The 19,513-nt window shown below is 35.8% G+C and overlaps 1 protein-coding gene across 1 annotated transcript; it reads right to left on the reverse strand.

Annotated features, from left to right (window-relative positions):
• Window positions 1–1,839: 1,839 nt before the first annotated feature.
• LOC107568140 (janus kinase and microtubule-interacting protein 3-like) lies at window positions 1,840–19,304 on the reverse strand. Its single transcript, XM_016253994.1, has 18 exons — window positions 18,956–19,304; window positions 11,929–12,048; window positions 11,032–11,178; window positions 9,766–9,897; window positions 9,603–9,638; window positions 9,195–9,266; window positions 8,358–8,474; window positions 8,155–8,283; window positions 7,313–7,396; window positions 6,178–6,240; window positions 5,770–5,868; window positions 5,557–5,655; window positions 4,222–4,275; window positions 4,041–4,106; window positions 3,870–3,938; window positions 2,863–2,940; window positions 2,479–2,685; window positions 1,840–1,920 (listed from the first exon to the last, which is right to left on the reverse strand). Exons 1-18 carry the CDS (start codon window positions 19,154–19,156, stop codon window positions 1,840–1,842), a joined length of 1,854 nt encoding a protein of 617 aa, XP_016109480.1. The 5' UTR covers window positions 19,157–19,304.
• Between the last annotated feature and the right edge of the window lie 209 nt (window positions 19,305–19,513).

Raw genomic sequence — 19,513 nt, forward strand, 5'->3', positions numbered from 1 at the left:
TCTGAAAACACAAAGGACTCCTGGGTATCTGTGAGCTGCAGCCCATGTTCCAGAGCCTTCCGCTTCCTGGGGTTCTATTTGATTGTAAGGCTGTGGCATTTCTTAGTTGCAGATGTAACAGAGTGAGATGGAAGAACCAGCCGGAGGCAGAAAACCTAGATTCTACCATCTCCTCTCCACCTTCACTATCACTCTCGTCCATACCAGAGCTGAACTTGACCAGACAGGAAAGTATATGAGGTTCAAAACATGATGAATTTCTATTAGTTAAGCTTCTTAAAAAAGAAAAGAAAAAAACCCGCCTCAAGGTGTGTGCAAGACCTCACTATTGATTTAAAACTTCTTTAGTAACCTCTTAATATGTACTGCTAGACACTAAAATATGTCTCTAGAAATTCTGACAACTCAGACTTTCCAATACAGTGTTGCAAATTTGTCAAATACCCTTATAATTTTACATCATAAACTGCTCGATAGCGCCCTCAACTGACTGAACTGCTGCTGACATTAAAGACCATCAGAGTCCTCTTTAACTAAAACTATGGAAGAAAAATAATGCCATATGTCTTTGAAACAAAAAAGCACGTTGATTAGCACTAAGTGAATAAATAATGCATTGCATTAACAGTGCTTGCATTTTAATGCCTTGTATTTTCAGGGCTTGCATTTTTAGGTCCTGAAATTGAACATAGTTGTTTATTTAAGCTGTGAATATTTCAATTCAAACTATTTCACACACATTCTCATAATTACAAATGCAATAATTCATATTCACCTTCCAGAATTCACTTCCAAAATATTAAATCTGTTTAAAAATACGATGTATAATATTCGACAGGCAAATTTCGGTCCATTTTATTTGACTTTCCAAATTCGCTTCCACAAATTCAGTGGGTAAAATTCGACAGAAATTTGGCCTTTGCACATCCGGGAGCTGCAGGAATAGCAGTAGAGCACTGATGCATGATCTCCAGCTGCTGTCAGTCGCTCACCAGCAGGTGGCGCAAGCGGCTGTTGATGAAGACCAAAGCAACAGATGGATACTATATACATATAGCATAAATCATATCATTATACTATTATTATTATTTAAAAATTAGTATTATTGCTATTCATTAGTATTACTATTTTAAAGTATTACTATATACAGCCTATGCATTTCTATTCGTTCATATTTCCCAACCCTTAATTTTGAAAGAACTTTGAATTACTCTATATTTGAAAATATCATAAATATTATGTACAAAATGTTTAATTGCGAACCATTTTCAAAGCATGAACAAATCAAGCTTACCTTACATTGAGTTTCTGTTCAGAATCAAAACTTCTGTACTTCAGAATCCACTGTGCCGCTTTCTTTTCAATGAACAGTAAAAGACGCAGAAACATCCTCTTAGTTTTCCAGTCTTCCTCTACGAAATTTATTTGAAACACTGCTCCTGTACATTAGAAAACATCATTTTAATTCCAGGATTAAACTTTCAGTTCCATTTCTCTCAATGCACAGGAGCGGGCGAGTGGCACCACGCAAACACCAGACGCACTGTACCACCAGAACCGAAGCAGAGTGAGTGTAAACAGTGGGAGGAAGGATTTGAACGTAACACCTCTCATTCCATCAGGCTTCCAAAGGGAAGCAGCCTCCAGCACCACCTGCTCAGCAGGGAAAGGAGAGAGAGCGTTTCAATTTAAGAGTCCTTAAATTCCACACGCACAGAGGTCACACAAAGCAAAGTTCAAAAGGTCAGGAGGATAAAAACAGTTTTAGTCCACAAGATAGAGAGCACCATATTCCATGTCCATGTTCCAGAGTTGATGTGAACAGTTTGAAGTCTCGTATCAGCACAGAAGAGATCGCTGGGACTCCTGATGACGTGTGTCACCCTCCTCTGGTACAGAAGAACACTTGAGGCCTGTGAGCTAAACAAAAACAACATTTACACTTAAAACCTGGTGACATCTGGATCTATCTATCTGTAAGATATTTGTTTTTTATATATATTTTTGAAAGAAGTCTCGAATGTTAACCAAGGCTGCATTTATTTGATCAAAAATACAGTAAAAATAGTGTTATTGTGAAATATTATTATAGTTTTAAATAACTGTTTTCTATTTGAATATATTTTAAAATGCAATTTATTCCTGTGACGCAAAGCTGAATTTGTTTTCAGTGTCGCATGATCCTCCAGGAAGCGCTGCTTCATATTTTGCATTATTTTCAGGATTCTCTTTGTATATGTATTTTTTTCATGATTTTTTTAAAGAATAGAAAGTTCAAAAGAACAGCATTTGTTTGAAATAGAAATCTTTTGTAACTTTATAAATGTCTTTACCGCCACTTTTGATAATTTTATGCATCATTGCTGAATAAATGTATTCATTTCTGAAAAAAAAAATTATAATAATCGTGCTGACCCAAAAACTTAATAAGAATGATCTCATTCACTTCTATTTCTCATGTTTTACAGATGTATATACCGCTTGAGCATGTTGTAGCAGTTCCATCCTCTCTCTGAGTATCTGTGCATCTCTCTCTCGTAATTCACTCAAGACCTGCCTCTTCCACTGATCCACAGCCTCTCTCAGCGAATCACGGTCCTGCTCGGTCAGCAGCTCGGACACCTTCCCACCCGTCTCCTCCTGCTGCAAGGCGTCAAACAGCATCGCCTCTAACTCAAGGATACGCTGAGAGAAACACAGAGGGGTGTGGGCCAGAGATGACATGCCTTCACCACCACCAGGGGGCACAGGAGGACAGAACTGCATCTCATAATAGAGTAAAACTCCTCAGCAGTGCTTGAGAAGAAACCATATGGATTATTGGCCATGTGTGATCTCTAAAACATGGTGCACGGTCCTTACCTTATGTGCATGGTCCAAAGACTGCTTTCTGTAGTCTAATTCCTCGTCTAAATATCCTTTTTGTTTGCTAAACAGCTCCTTTGGAGGAAAATGACATGAGGAAATAATTGTTTTGATGTAAAAACACATTAACAAATGTCACCCTGCATATATTAAAGAGATTATTATTATTATTATATAATTTAAATTATATAAAAATGTTAAATTAAAAATAAGTCTGCTGTTAGGACCATTATATATATGTGTGTGTGACCCTGGAGCACAAAAGCAGTCTTAAGCCGCTGGGGTATATTTGTAGCAATAGCCAAAAATACATTGTATGGGTCAAAGTTATTGATTTTTCTTTTATGCCAAAAATCATTAGGATATTAAGTAAAGATCATGTTCCATGTAGTTATTTTGTAAATTTCCTACTGTAAATATTTAAAAACTTAATTTTTGATTAGTAATATGTATTGCTAAGAACTTCATTTGGACAATTTTAAAGGCGATTTTCTCAATATTTAAATTTTTTTTTGCACCCTCAGATTCCAGATTTTCAAATAGTTGTATCTCGGCCAAATATTGTCCTATCCTAACAAACCATACATCAATGGAAAGCTTATTTATTCAGCTTTCAGATAATGTATAAATCTCAATTTATGACTGGTTTTGTGGTCCAGGGTCTCTCTCACACACACACACACACAGTCATGATAATAATCATATACCAATCTGACCAAATTCCAATTACTGCATTGGCAAAAAAACGTATTGTATTTAAACGTATTTATATATGTAATGAGAATCTAATACGAAAAAATCAACAGTAAAATGTTAGGAACTTGGGGGAAAATGTGTTTAATTATAAACATTTTGCATAAGATGCTTAATTTTCTTAATTATAAAATGATTATTTATTTCTAAATAATAGCTTATTATGATTTTCATTTATTTTTGGGATAAAATACAGTAAGTAAGAGGAACTTATGGAAATGAACGTGTGTAATGCATTTAAATACATTTACCTTTTCACTTTCGATGTCCAGCATTTTCTGCTGTAACGCTGATTTGGTGACTTCGATTTGCTCTAACCACTGGACACAACAGAGACGTCAAAAGACACATAAAACCATCATTAAAACAGCATGAAATTAACATGAAATAACAGTAATTTTAAAAAGACGTATGGATCATACCTTCTCTGCTAACGTTAATACTGTTCTTGCATGAATAACCACCACTTGCTCCTCATTGGTCAGATTCTGTGCGTGTCATCCAATGAAAAGAGAGACATCAATGACAGAGATATGCATGTACCAAACACACCCAGGCATGTGTAAACACACACATTTACATATGAAATCAACATACACTTACGGCGTTATCCCCCAGAATATCGAGTTTCTTCATCAGCTCTGTGATCACAATGTCCTGTGGTGTGAGAAAGACTTTAATTGAGATATTAAACCACGAATCCTCCTCCAGACATCAGCAGATTAGATCTGTGCTGGATCACTGACAGTCTGTTAAGTGTTTGGTCTGATATCAGTTCCATCTGAAAAACTAAACTGAAAAAACTAAATTGAAAAAATGATTTCTCAGCTGATCTGTGCGATAAAATTCAACAATAACGTTAAAAGAATGAAAATCTAGTCAAATACCTACAGTAGGTGTTGTTTTCTGTGCCACTGCTTTTCATCAAAGTCTGGATTTTTAGATAATCGTTAACTTAAATATCATAATAGCGTTGTCAAGCTATGTGGGGTAAGTTGTCACAAAAGGAACCAGCTGTTAATTTGTAAGATATATACAACATATCTGTATTTAAAATGCGTTATAATGTATAATGCAATATTATATCAAAATTTTTCTTTTAGATTTAATCAGTAAAACAATTATTAAAAGATAAGGTAACAATAGCAAATACATTTTAATAAAATATAAAATACTATATAAAGTAAAACAAATATCTGTATTTAATGGAGTTATCTGTAAGATACTATAAAACGATTTCTTTTAAAATATTCAATAAGTAAAACAATTATGAAAACATAAAAAGGTAACAACATTAAATCATTATTTAATAAAATACTACGCAAAGTAAAACGGTAAAACATCTGTATTTAAAATGTGTTATATGTAGGATAATATAAAAACATTTATTTTAAAAGATAAAACAATTGTGAAAACACAATAAGTTAGCGTAATATCAAATCCTTAATAAAATATAAAATAAAAATAACAAAACAGCTGTTATAACAGCTGTATAGCAATAAAAACAGCAAAAAAAACATCTGTATTTGAAATCTGTTATATATGAAAACATAAGGTAAGATATTAAAACATTATTTTTGCTAGCAAAACTTTAAATGAATGAATGTATAAAAATACTTTTGTTATTGTACTTGCCCCAACTTGATCATTCATTATTAAAACCTTATAGTTACTTCCCCTGCGTGACAACTAGCCCCGGTCTCTCTATAGAGCAAACTGGGTCCTGGAGGGCCGGTGTCCTGCAGAGTTTAGCTCCAACCCCAATTAAACACCCTGAACCACACCTAATCAAGCTCTTACTAGGCATACTAGAAACTTGAAGGCAGGTGTGTTGAGGCAAGTTGGAGCTAAACTCTGCAGGACACCGGCCCTCCAGGACCGAGTTTGGACACCACCCCTGCTATAGAGACATGAGGCATATGGTTCAGGGTAACTCACAGTAACACCCTCTGCCTCACAGTACATCTGTAGGGGACTCATGCCCTCAGCAAAATGGATGTACTGGAAGTTTATGGCTGGAGATCTTCTCTCTCTTTCCTGAAGAAACAAAAGAGCATCATTATTATTCTCACTGACCAATTCCTCTGCTCCAGAAGTTTAAATCCGTGTCTGAAACGGTTGCAAACACATGACAGATTTTGGAGGACTCACTTCAAGTTCAAGAATTCTGAACTCCAGGAGTTCGTTTTGATCTTTTGCATCCTGAATTTCATTTTTCAGTCGCGTCTCCTCCGTCTCCATATTTTTAATCTGGCAACAAAAAACACAAAGTGTGGGTTAAAAAATTCACTGCCTGAAATCGGCTTCATGAAATAAATTAAAACCACTGTTGAACTACTGAAAGAGGGTCGTTTTTGGGCCAATCCTATAATTTGGCAGCATTGTATCTTGAATAAAGAAGTGTTTTTTTGTCTTTACACCAAGTTTTCCAAAGTCATACAGGTCAGACTTTAAAAACTTAAACTTAAACTGTTATTAATAGAAACATTTTAAACAAAAGAAAACCTGCGCTCTGATTGTGATGTTCGTCTTCCATCAGTCTAATGAACATGAACCCACCTTTTCTACAAGCTCTTGGTTGCGTTTGTACAGAGCTTGTTTCTCCTCAATCCACTTCATATCCTGAAAAATGCATATAATATGAATGCAAATGATTTGAATAATTAGACGTTAGCAGATCTTTGCATGCAAAATCTTCTCCATCAATCTCCCAGACTCATTCTCCTTCAGTGCATCTCTGATCCCAGAGCAATTTCAGCCGTGCACGTAACCCTCACAGCCCAGACTGATGTATGACCATGCTCAAATTCTCTTCACTGAGGGAATATATGGGATTAGGGTTGTCATTATGTGTGTGTGTTGCCATATAAAAAACCTTGATTTAGACTACAAGTGGCCCTGAGTTGGGAAAAAAAAAATAAAAATAAAATAAAATAAAATAAATATATATATATATATATATATATATATATATATATATATATATATATATATATATATATATATATAAACTAAGCCGAGTCAAAGACTGCTGGAAAGTCACTGTAAGACATATTCATCATCTCTGATCGAATTACACTTCTTTCAATGGGGTCCAAAAGTTCCACAGCAAATGTTTGGTTTTCTTTGTATTATATTCCAAGAGCTTTGATGCAACTATTGTGTTTCCACATGCAACCGAACGGGAAAGTCTCCAAGAAACGGTGTTTTAAACTGTTATCATAATTTTGCTGAAAGGCCATCCAAGATGTGGATGAGTTTGTTTCTTCATCTGAACACATTTGCTACATAACTTGCTCAGTAATGGATCCTCTGCAGGGAATGGGTGCCGTCAGAATGAGAGTCCAAACAGCTGATAAAAACATCACAATAATCCACACCACTCCAGTCCATCAGTTAACGTCTTGTGAATTGAAAAGTTGAGTGTAAAAAACTAATTCATCACTTGTGGATTATTGTGATGTTTTTATCAGCTGTTTGGACTCTCATTCTGACGGCACCCATTCACTGCAGAGCATCCACTGGTGAGCAAGTGATGTAATGCTAAATTTCTCCAAATGATGTTTCAATGAAGAAAACTAATCTACATCTTGGATGACCTGAGGGGTAAGTACATTTTTTTTGGGGTGAACTATTTCTTAAATGGAATTATACAAGCACAACAGTTCTAACAGTACTAATGCAGGTGTTTTACCTGTCCCTGATGACTTAGAACACACTCCAGGTCTGCTATTCTGGTCTGGTACCGGATCAGTTCGGCCTGAAGCTGCTCTCGAGTCTAAAACAGACAAACAATTGTAATTTTTGCACATCTATAAAGAAAGAAAGAAAGAAAAAAAACGGACAGAAAAAAAAGAAATGTAAACCATTTGTAAACCAATTTTATTTTTGCGTATTTCTGAGTAAATTATTATATTTAATTAGGAAACAAATGTAGGGCGGGACTTAATGTTGTTTTTCAGGAATTGATTTGATTTGTGAAAAGTGGGCGTTGTCAGAATGTTGCAAGGTGATTGGAGGAAAAGCGTTGAAAGAAAAGATGAAATTTATGATGTCACAGAAATATGTCATTTTGATGACATTTACTTGACAGTTACTTTGTTCTTTAGAATAATGTGCATTAATGAATCATTCACAATAACATCGAAAACATGCTTAAAGTAAATGGGGTCTATTTTGATTTTATGGTGACGTTAATGGTTTAAAAAAAAAAAGAAAACATTTGTCTTTAAAAGTTAAATTAGGAAAGTTTTGGGAAGAGAAAAATACAAAGGTTTTGTGAAGTTTTGTGTTCCAAAGGGATATTATTACAGAAGTGGAGACCAAGTGACTGACAGAGTGTCCCGTTACTCGTCGTGGTCGAAAAAGCTTTTAAAGCTTGACACATTGCATTGTGTTTGGTTATGACACGGTGTAATATTGCAAAAAGAATCATATTCATATGAGGAACTATACAGCCATCTGAGCTGAGATGTTGTTATTGTTAAGAGAGTGAATATATAAATATTTAATGGCTGGGATGTTTAAATGATTTACCTTGACCTCTTTCTCTGCATCAAACGTTCCTCCCACCTGCTCCTGCAGGAGCGCGTAAGCTCGCTGAAGAGCCTGATACTCCATCGTCAGCTGACGGAAGCGCAGCTCTGTCTCCTCCTTAAGCATTCCCTGAGCACGGGGAGATGACAAGTTTACGGTTATAGTTTACAGACACTCAGAAACACAGCCAAACACACACGCACCTCTTCGAGGTCATCGTCTGGTGTGCAGGGCGTTCGGTCCGTCTGGTAGGAAATAGAGGAGCCGTCCGAGTCTATAGAGCCTTCCTCATCATAGCCAAAAAACGTCTCCACCACCGGCTATGGAGAGAATGAGAGAGAGAGATTTAGTTTTAAAAACCTTAAAACCCCAAAGAAGTTTAAATATACAGAAGATAAGGGAACCAAATTAAAATAGTTCAACAAATACTAACGGAGAAAATGGGCTTATATTTTGATTAAATCGAATCTAAATATTTCTTGATCGTTTCTGTGAGAAATCACAGGGTTAATGTTAATTTGTTGCGTAAATTAATACATTTTTAAAAAGACATCACCAGGATTCGTCAATACAGCAGTGTTTAAAAAAAAAAAGATACAACATTATATAATAATTATAATGATCATTTTTAGTATTAATATAAAAATAAATGCACTTCAAATGCATAATTAAATGATATCAATCAGTTCATAAAATATAAACAAAAACCTAAAACAATATTATAATATTTTAAAGTAAATATTTCATACATTAAATATTATTATAAATGAATGCATGCAATTATTCAAAGGATATGATTATCAAAACTAAATAAAATGTAAGCAAATAAAAAATAAAATACGATATTTAAAGCAAATATTATATACACAGTATGAATGCATAATTAATCTAAAAATGCATGATTAAGAATAATGTAATGTACGTTCAATGTAAATAGTATATAAGAATGAGACATTACATTATGCAGTAAGTATTTTTTTGCTGAAAGTGTGTTTGACAAGGAAATGTGCATGTGTAGTTCAGTCCTGATGTCTGCGTACCCTACAGGTTCTGAAGGGCTTCTTCCTGCGTAGGCTGTCCTGTCTCCTGTATCTCAGCAGCATGTCTCTCTCCTGATTACATTAAAGAACAAAACACATTAATTGCATCAGATTCTCTATCATAGATGAACATCTCATTTCTATAAAGTACAAAGTGCTGTTTCCACTACACTTCCAGTTTTACAGAAATGCATGCATGCAACTGTATTTACATTATGTCTGAACATCACATACAGTACATTACTCACTCATTTCAGCTGCTAATTTCATTCACCCTTTGAAAAAATAGATATTTCTGCATTTCCATTTTCATCTGGGTCTTGTTAGGTAACATGTACTGCACTCATATGCAAAAACATATTTTAGCAGTTCACAGTGTGAATATTTCCCAGAGGCAAAATGACTCACTATCACACTCTTCACGTATCCAGTGGTTTCCAGCGCCTGGAAATTAAAACAGGCCGATCAGAGAACAGCAAGACACAGTTTGCACGTATATTTATAATTATCTAATTATGGCTTTTAAAATACTTTTTTTTGTGTGCATCCATGTGAGAAGATATACTGATACCTTGGACAGATCGTCGATTATGTTCTGTTGTTCCAGCACTTGTAGTCTGAGAAACTCGATCTCTCTTTCCTCTTGACTCTGATCCAGATCGTTCAAAGAACTGGGCCGCCGTATCGTCCCAGCCTTCTCTCGCTGCAAAATAAAACCTCATTCTTCACGCCAAGTGACCCGGATGTGTGCACAGATACTGCTGACAGATAATTACTCATGTCTGATGAGTTGTCATAATGATCAGAGATCATTTAAACATGAGCAGTAACAAGGCTGGGTACTTCCTGGATGCTGAACGGCTCAACTAACATCGTTTACATGCAGACATGGCCATGTTACATAAAGATGCTTCAGGATTCAAAGCTAATGTTTTATCTCAAATAGTGTGAAGTTCACCTGAAAAGACTACTTCAGTATCAAACATATATAAACATATATAGGTTTATGCAGTAGAATAGGCAGATGGATGCTCCTTTTGTCTAGGGAATCAAAAATCTAAATAATAGTAGTGTGTCTGAGCTGGAAATGGCCAATTATGTCTAATGACAGTGCAGCAGTTGTTGGATATAAATTGATCAATGCAGACCAGGCTCTACCAGCCTCCCCATCATGCATTTACTGTAATTTCCAATTGGAATAATTCTGATTTGTTCAAAAGCAGGTGCATTTATTTAATACAAACAATAAAACTGCATTAGCAAATAAAACACCGATGCCTTCAGGAAAAGTTGAGGTCGATTGAAATAAATGCTGTTTTTTAAAAACCTTATATTCATCAAAGAATCCTGGACGTATTATGGTTTCTACTAAAATATTAATCAGCGCAGCTGTTTTCAACATTGATAATAATAAGAAACGTTTCTTGATATTATAAGGATCGTGTGACACTGAAGACTGGAGTAATGATGCTGAAAATTCAGCTTTTCCATGACAGAAATCAATTCTATTTTAAAATCTATTAAATTAGGAAACCATTGTTTAAAATTGTAATGATATTTCACAATATTACTGCATTTGCATTTTTGATTAAATTAATGCAGCCTTGGTGAGCTTAAGAAACTTACAACTAAATAACTAACTAAATAACTAAACTTACTGACCCCAGTGAACAATCAATGAACTTTTTTTTTAAATCAGCATTTTAAGAGATTTAACTGGTCACCATTTGTTTTTTTCACTATATAAAATGTAATATTTTTTCAATAGTCTCTAAATTTAAATGGGCTCATGCTATGCAAATACAGATATGTTCAGTGAGTTGCTTCGCTTCATTACCATTTCGATGTTCTCCTGAGTGATGAACTGCAGTTTGTTCTCCATGCGTCTCAATGCACGAACCAGCTCCTCATTCTTGTGGCTGAGACGTCTCTTCTTGTCTAGTAACGGCTTATACTGGCTCTCAGCTTCACGGAGACGCTTTAACTGGGCACAAACACACAAAGAAACAGATTGTAACAACAACAAAAAACTGCAGTGGCAAAAGCATACAGTAACCCTAAATAATATTTTGACACTTAAAAATGCATGGATATCAATGCCTTAGATAAAAGGCTGCTGTACTAGTACTGCTTTCGGTGAAAAAACAGTGAAGTTACACATTTTGAACACAACACAATATTTCAAAATGGTCAAAGAAAACAAACAAACTGATTTATACTGTACTTTGAAGAGCCATCAAGCAATACATTTCACACAATCTACTGTATGCAAGTATACTTGACTGTCTAACTAGCGGGAGAATTAGTTTAAGACATGAAATCTAAATGAATAGAGAAGCCAACTAGGCTATTTCAGTCTACTTGAACATCATGTCATTGTTGAGGGCCGTATTGAGTGGTAAACTGAATCCGAAATCCTTCCTGAAGGTTTCAGCTGCCATGTTTAAATCACTCTGTCTCTGTATTGATCTTTAAGCCTGTCTGAGCTGAGAGGAGGAAACACTGAAGTCATTCATCACTGCTCAGACACTTACCACCATTCCAGAGAACATTCACACTATCACATAACACTCAGAAAGGCAAATATACTCTTTAATACTCTATGATATTTCAGTAAACATGATACAGATGATACACATATATTCAGAGACACACACACTACATTTGTGCTCATTTTGTGCACAGAGCAAGTACAGTTTGGAAAAGAAAAACTGTAACATTATCACAGACTCACCAGTTCATTGCGTTCCTCTGACAGTAGTGCATTGCGGTCTTCTAGTTTGCGAATAATTGCACTCAGTTCTGCGATTTTCAGTTGGAAACGTCGAGCGTCCTTCTCATCCAACTGCTGCATCTGGAAAACAAGCCAACTGCAGGTAACTGGAAAAACACTCTTCAATCATATCATTTTTAATGTTACTCTATCTCTCTCTCTCTCTCTCTCTCTCTATCTGTCTGTCTGTCTGTCAAACTGCAAGGCTTCTTTAAACACCTTCGACAAACATAAAAGTCTTGATATATATACACTTTTTATATATGTATCTTATTTCAATTCCATTTGGTGTTGCTATTTAGGAAATATTCCATTATCTCAGGTAACCGTAGAAACCGTAGAGTCAGATCTGACAAAGAGCTGAAAGGCCACTGATCAAATCCATCTTTTCTCCTGCAGAGAAAATGAAAGCAGCAGCCCCACCACAGCAGAAGTGGACATCAAACCAACAGCAACACAAATACAGCCAGAGACACGGATGTTCTGCTCCTGGGAAACAAGCCTTGGATATAAAGATGCAAAAATACGTCACACATGTGAATACAAAGTGTGTGCATCCATGCGTTTCCTATCAGCCCTGAGAAGGTGATATGTGGGAAAGATCACACTCTCACCTTCAGCCATCTGCTTTCTGCTGCATGATGAGAGTGAAACTACCAGGGGTGTGAAGTAACGAATTACAAATACTCACGTTACAGTAATTAAGTAGTTTTTATCAGTAATTGTACTTTTTTTTGAGTAGTTTAAAAATGGTGTACTTTTACTTTTACTTGAGTACATTTTAAGTGATGTATCGGTACTTTTACTCCACTATTTTCCTTCGTTTGTGGTCGTTACATGCTTATTTTAATCCATCAACGTGATTGGATAGAGAGATAGTAATCGGTCTCGTGACTTTTGTCAAATCAAATTGTGCATAGAAAACTTTAACCGCCTTCTGTTTATCATGGCTGCTGCAAGCTCATTCTTCAAGCATCAATTCAGTTGCATCTTACTCTATATTTTAAGGTTAATTTCGGATTTCTGGCGATCTGCGCTGCCTCGTCTCTCTCTCGCGCGCGGTCTGCAGCAGTCACTTGGATAAGTCGTTGTTGCTTGTTGAACTTGTTGACTTTTGATGAGTTTGAGCGTGTGATGCGTGCTGTGAAAAAGTGTGTTGGAAACACAAATTGAGGACCAATCTGCACCTTATTGATGACCCGTGGCGTTAATATACTGCATCTGTGCCAGCGCGTGATGTAATAAGTTTTTTTTTAGCCATTTTATACAATCCGCCTGTCACGGACCAGGTGTGTGGAGGCAGGCAGGATGACGAGGACGACAAGGATACAAAATAAGGCTCTTTAACCCTCTGGGGTCTGAGGGTGTTTTGGGCCCTGTCAGGACAAGTTTTGACATGTCCTGACATTTGTGCTTTTTTCAGTTGCTAATAAACATTTTAATGACTAAGTTTAGTAGCACCATAATCAGCACAAACTGGGCTACAATAATATGTGGGCAGCATGTATGTATGTATGTGATTGTTTGAGAAAACAACGTTTATGCGTGCTTAGTGAAAAACTAAAATTTTAAAGTCACTGAAATAAGGCCATAAAACACATACAGAACATTTGTTCACAGGACTATTGAGAACAGATCTTGAAGTCTAGAGTTTTTGCATCAGAATGATGTGAAAATCATCTTGTTTACTCACTCACAGAAAACAATATATTGATTTAAATTTTCTAAGACACTTTTTGTGTAGAAAAGGAATATGCGAGGGGGCGTGAATGGTCATGTATAATGAGTGATTCACACCTGAGAAGACAAAGGCCTGCATAATGAGCTGCAGGCCTTTGTCTTCTCAGGTGTGAATCACTCATTATACATGACCATTCACGCCCCCTCGCATATTCCTTTTCTACACAAAAAGTGTCTTAGAAAATTTAAATCAATATATTGTTTTCTGTGAGTGAGTAAACAAGATGATTTTCACATCATTCTGATGCAAAAACTCTAGACTTCAAGATCTGTTCTCAATAGTCCTATGAACAAATGTTCTGTATGTGTTTTATGGCCTTATTTCAGTGACTTTAAAATTTTAGTTTTTCACTAAGCACGCATAAACGTTGTTTTCTCAAAAACACAATCACATACATACATGCTGCCCACATATTATTGTAGCCCAGTTTGTGCTGATTATGGTGCTACTAAACTTAGTCATTAAAATGTTTATTAGCAACTGAAAAAAGCACAAATGTCAGGACATGTCAAAACTTCTCCAGGGCCCAAAACACCCTCAGACCCCAGAGGGTTAAAAAAGTCTCTCCTCCTCGTTTTGGCACTGACCGCCCTCCATATTCTGCTCACCCTCAGCCATGATGCAGGCGGCGGAGCTCCTCTCCGCGCTCACACCGTCCACAGGTTGCTCCCTCGTGGTGGGCACTGTCACCGGCTCTCAGACCTGGTCTGACGTGTTGGGCTCCATATCCGAGGCGATCCTCTTCTGCGGCGAGACTCTCTCGAGGACCATCCCCAGCCAACTGTGCTCGTGTGGTGGCGTTTAGTCCGACTTGATAGAAGCCACAGAGGCAGTTGTCCGGGTAGTGCGTGAGGTGGGCCAGGGACAGAAAGTCGTTGGTGTGGTCCTCAAGAGAGCGTTCCTCCTGCTCCAGCTGGAGAATTTGGAATGCGGGGTAATCCATAGAAAACCAAAATAAAAACTGACAAAAATTGGAAAAAACAAACGAGGGGAAAGACGCTGCTATACTTTACTTTGGGTCGGTTATTCTGTCACGGACCAGGTGTGTGGAGGCAAGCAGGATGACGAGGACGACAAGGATACAAAATAAGGCTCTTTAATGTAGCGACAACAAGGCAGAGACAGACACACACACTCGGGGTAACATTCACAATAACCGACAACACTAGAATACAAGAGACAGGAACTTATAGGGCAGATAACGAGGGGCAGACAGGTGAACGTAATTAACTAATGATTAGACGGGCTAAACCAACACAAGGAGAAGAACCCAGAATCAGAATCAGAATCAGAATGAGCTTTATTGCCAGGTATGTTTACACATACGAGGAATTTGTTTTCGTGACAGAAGCTTCCACAGTGTAACAGAATGACAGTGACAGAACAAAAAACACAGATAATAAAAATAAAAATAGAACAAGTAAATAAGGAATAAAAATATATAAATTGACAATTGTGTGTGCAGGTATATTACAATAGACAGTTTTTTTTTGTATGTACAGGTACTGTATATTATGTGCAAATTTGAGGTGTAGGCTGAGTATGAGTGTTAGATAAATAAGTGTATGAGTGAATAAATAGTGTGTGGTCCACGGTTATTGTCAAGTGGTCCACACTTGACAATAACCACAACACAGTACCACAACAGTACAACAGTACCACAGTACCACAACAAACAGTCCACAGGGGTGTTACACCGCCTTCATTTAGCAAGTGCACTCGCGCATAAACAATTTTTAAGTTCAACACTTTTTATATATTTGCATTAATATGTTTTGTGCAACAACAGCACGCTGTCTCAGTGGCCTTACACATGATTTTAAATCAATTTTTTCTAACTTTATGATTTAAATGAGGATGACTGTACTGAGAATAACTTTAATCTTTTCTTCAACTGAATACTGTTTCCGTGCTGTTTTGATGTATTTTAAAGAGATGGCAGTCAAAATAAAAAAAACTGCTGGATGATAGATACTCTTTATGACAAACATAATGTGAATTACAGAATGTACAACATTTTTAAAATGTATCAATTGCGGTGTACAGCGTTTATTATGAGGGGGTAGAATCCACAGCTCAGTACTCACTACTCAAAACTCATGAGTACTTTTAAATAGGCTACTCTTTTACTCTTACTTCAGTAGTTTTTTGGACAAGTACTTTTACTCTACTCACACTACATTTTTGGGAAGGTAATGGTACTTTTACTTGAGTATATTTTTTCAGTACTCTTTCCACCACTGGAAACGACATGGGCGGCCCCTCTCACAGCTACATCTACTTTTATATGTGTATATTTATATTTGACTAAACAATGGGCAACCCGACGTGAGTTTAAACTCATAGGAAAAGAGGCATCATTTTTTGAAACATTAGTTTGGTGCCACAGAAATGATAAACAGCTGCTTTAAAACTAACGCTGATTCTTTTAGTACAGCTGATATCATGCTACACCACACCAGTGAAACAAGTCTGTTATACAGCCCTCAAATTATATAATTTTTTAAGAAATTAATGATTTTATTCAGCAAGCATGCATTAAATTAAACAAAAGTGACAGTAAAGTAATTTATGCTACAAAAGATTTATATTTCAAATAATATTTGAACTTTCTGTTCATTGAAGAATACTAAAAAAAAAGTATGAAGGTTTCCACAAAAATATTAAGCTTCAAAAACTTAGTTTTTAGCACTGATAATAATAAGAAATGTATCTTGAGCAGCAAATTACAATGATTTCTGAAGGATCATGTGACACTGAAGACTGCAGTAATGAGGCTGAAAATTCAGCTTTGCATCACAGAAATAAATTACATTTTGAAATATATTCAACTAGAAACAGTTATTTTAAAATGTAATAATATTTTAAATAATTGTAAATACTATTAATTTGTAATAAATGATAAACAGCTGCTTCTCTCAGTAAGTTAATATCATGATACACCACACTGGTCTGTTATACAGCAAAAAACCATATGAAGAATAAAGCATTAAAACAAGAATAAAACATTTAAAACTAGACTAATAAACAAGACATATATACATATTCCTATGCAATTTCTGTAGCTCAACTGGAAGCATGGTGTAATCCCAATAAACACAAATCCTTAATTTTCTTTGGATGAAATCCTTTGTAAAATGCATAAATGTAAACACACTGAAAAAGAATATGAATATTACAAGTTTCTTTGTTAGACTCCAGAGAAAGAATTAAAATAGAATATACGGCAAATTAAACAGGCCCTTATTCAAGACGCAGCAGGAGACTCTGCAAATAAAGTTGTATTAAATACATTTTGGACCATGTGTGCAGGGAAATAAGTAAACCCGCAAACCTAACAAGCACAAAGCCAAAACTGCCAGGCATGTGGCATTTAGAAATACGGTAGCTCATGCTATTAATGCTTTATGTAGATGCAGAATATTAAATTCAATTAAGATATGATGATGGCCAAATTAATGTTGTGTTTGGTTTGGTTGTTTTGGATGATCATTCTGATACAAACATTACTAACAAAAGTTAATTGAGTAAGAACACTAAGAATAATGAAAATCTGTCACTAATGTCTATAGAGGAGTTCGCGCACAGGCAATAAGAGGTGTAATTATGATCCTAATGCTTGTAATGTGTGATGTAGGAAAGAATAGAACATTAGAGTCGTGCTGTCAAGCGTGAGGATCCCGGGACAGATCTGTGTTTACTCCAGCAGATGAAACAAGCAGCTGGACCGGTAATATCTTCCTCAAACCCAGGTCTATTACATTCTTTCAGAACCTCTGCACAAAATGTTATTTTTAATTCCAACCTATCGATTAATCATCTTTTCGGGGGCCATATTGCACACTTTTGTAACATTTTTGTTCTCTTGAAATCAAGCAAGGAAAGTATGTTGTGCATAAAGTTATTACCACATGCACATGACCTTTTTGATGATCATCGACCTGAATGTTCTTATACACTGGATTGGAATACAAATCTTTTTAGAGGTTCTTCAAGGACTGATGCTGTGAATAGCAGCATAGCTGATAATGAATAAACAGTAAAGTGCAACAGTCATTGACCACTTTTACACAACCTTGTTTCTGTAAGTATTTTTCTCATTTCATTTCTCCAGAGGCATTTCAAATGTTTTCAGTATAGAATATAAGCCATGAACCAAACCAACCAGCTCCAAAACGAATCACATTACAAACTCTGAATTAAAGCTACAGTAAAAGTTTGGCAGCAGTAAGATTTTGTTTGTTTGTTTTTGAAAGTTTCTTACGCTCAACCAAGACTTCATTTATTTGATCAAAAATACAGTAAAATCAGTAATATTGTGAAAAATTATTACAATATAAAATAACTGTTTACTTTTTGAATATATGTTAGAATGTAATTTATTCCTGTGACGTAAAGCTGAATTTTCAATTTTCAGCATCATTACTCCAGTCTTCTGTGTCACATGATCCTTCAGAAATCATGAAAATATGCTGATTTGCTGCACAATATACATTACTTATTATTTATCAAGTTGTGCTGCTTAATATTTTTGTGGAAACTGTGATACATTTTTGCAGAATTCTTAAAATAAATATAAATTTAGAAAAGAACAGCATCTATTTGAAACTTTATAAATGTCTTTAATGTCACTTATGATCCATTAAATGTGTTCTCAATGAATAAAAGTATTAACTTCTTATATATACATATATATATACTTTTATATGTATATATATATATATAAAAAGGTCAAATTAACACCCGCCAATATACGTATTCAAAAAGACAAAAGTATGAATTAATTAACTACTCATCCCACAATCTCATGACACAAAGAAAAGAAAAAAAAGACTGTACAATATACAACCATTTAACTATGAGTCGTCATTGAAAAGATCTTACATCTGAAGTTTATTGCATAATATCCAAACATATAGAATCATACGTTTTTTCTAGTACAGCTTTTTACTAGGAAATTGGCATGACTTTTTAAAAAATTAACATGATTTACTTGTGGCTTTTAAAGATGCATACACCATCACCTAATAACTATGGAGCTCATGGCAGGTTTGTCTTGAAAACATTTTATGTTATTGCTCAAAATCAGTTTTTCTATGGAGAATATGAATGGGATTTTCTAAAACCTGACTGCTGCGCTTTACTATGGTAAATCTGGGTTGAGGAAAATGGATCCGAGCAGGTGAGCACAGTGAAAGCAGAAGTGCAGCAAGCGGTGAGGTTTAGTAATGAAGGAGAGGTGCTTACAGGGTTAGCTGTGTTCTCTACTGCGTCTCCTGCAGTGGGTGAATAAGGGCCCTCTCGTCTGGGGCTGGAGTCTCGCAGCAGGGCCAGCTGAGTGTCTACAGCCTGTTTCTGTTGCTGTAGTTTCCACATGTGGCCCGCCTGAACGCTGAGCTCTCTCTCCAGCCCACAGACAGTGCGCTCCTTTAGTTTAATCTCATCCATCTATAGGACAGAACACAGCACAGTCACACACATTCTGCCTTAAACAGGACACAGTCGTAGTAAGTATATATAAAACATGACCGGCAGTCCGCAGGAGGAAACGCACAGAGTTACCAGGTTCACTCAAGACAGGAAATGCAACACAGACACAGCAGGTCCAGGGTTATTTTAGTATCATTGGTTTGATTCATATTTTGAATTAGTTTTTATTTTTATATTTTCCGTTTTCATTTTAGTTTTTGTCATTTTTATTAGTTTTCGTTTTTGGTTACACTTTACTTGAAGGGGTGTGCATAAGACTGACATGACACCTTCATAATCATGACATGACACATGTCATGAATATGAAGGTTTTTT

Source organism: Sinocyclocheilus grahami, unplaced genomic scaffold (genome assembly GCF_001515645.1).
Source record: "Sinocyclocheilus grahami isolate Dianchi unplaced genomic scaffold, SAMN03320097.WGS_v1.1 scaffold1220.1, whole genome shotgun sequence".
NCBI classification, from domain to species: Eukaryota; Metazoa; Chordata; class Actinopteri; order Cypriniformes; family Cyprinidae; genus Sinocyclocheilus; species Sinocyclocheilus grahami.

Excerpts from the sequence above, each read along its gene's own strand:
- LOC107568140 (XM_016253994.1), bottom strand. The coding sequence starts at position 19,156 with ATGGATGAGATTAAACTAAAGGAGCGCACTGTCTGTGGGCTGGAGAGA. Across the intron at positions 3,939-4,040 it reads TATTAACGTTAGCAGAGAAG|TGGTTAGAGCAAATCGAAGT; the intron begins GTATGATCCATA and ends TGTTGTGTCCAG. Across the intron at positions 2,941-3,869 it reads TGGACATCGAAAGTGAAAAG|GAGCTGTTTAGCAAACAAAA; the intron begins GTAAATGTATTT and ends TTTCCTCCAAAG.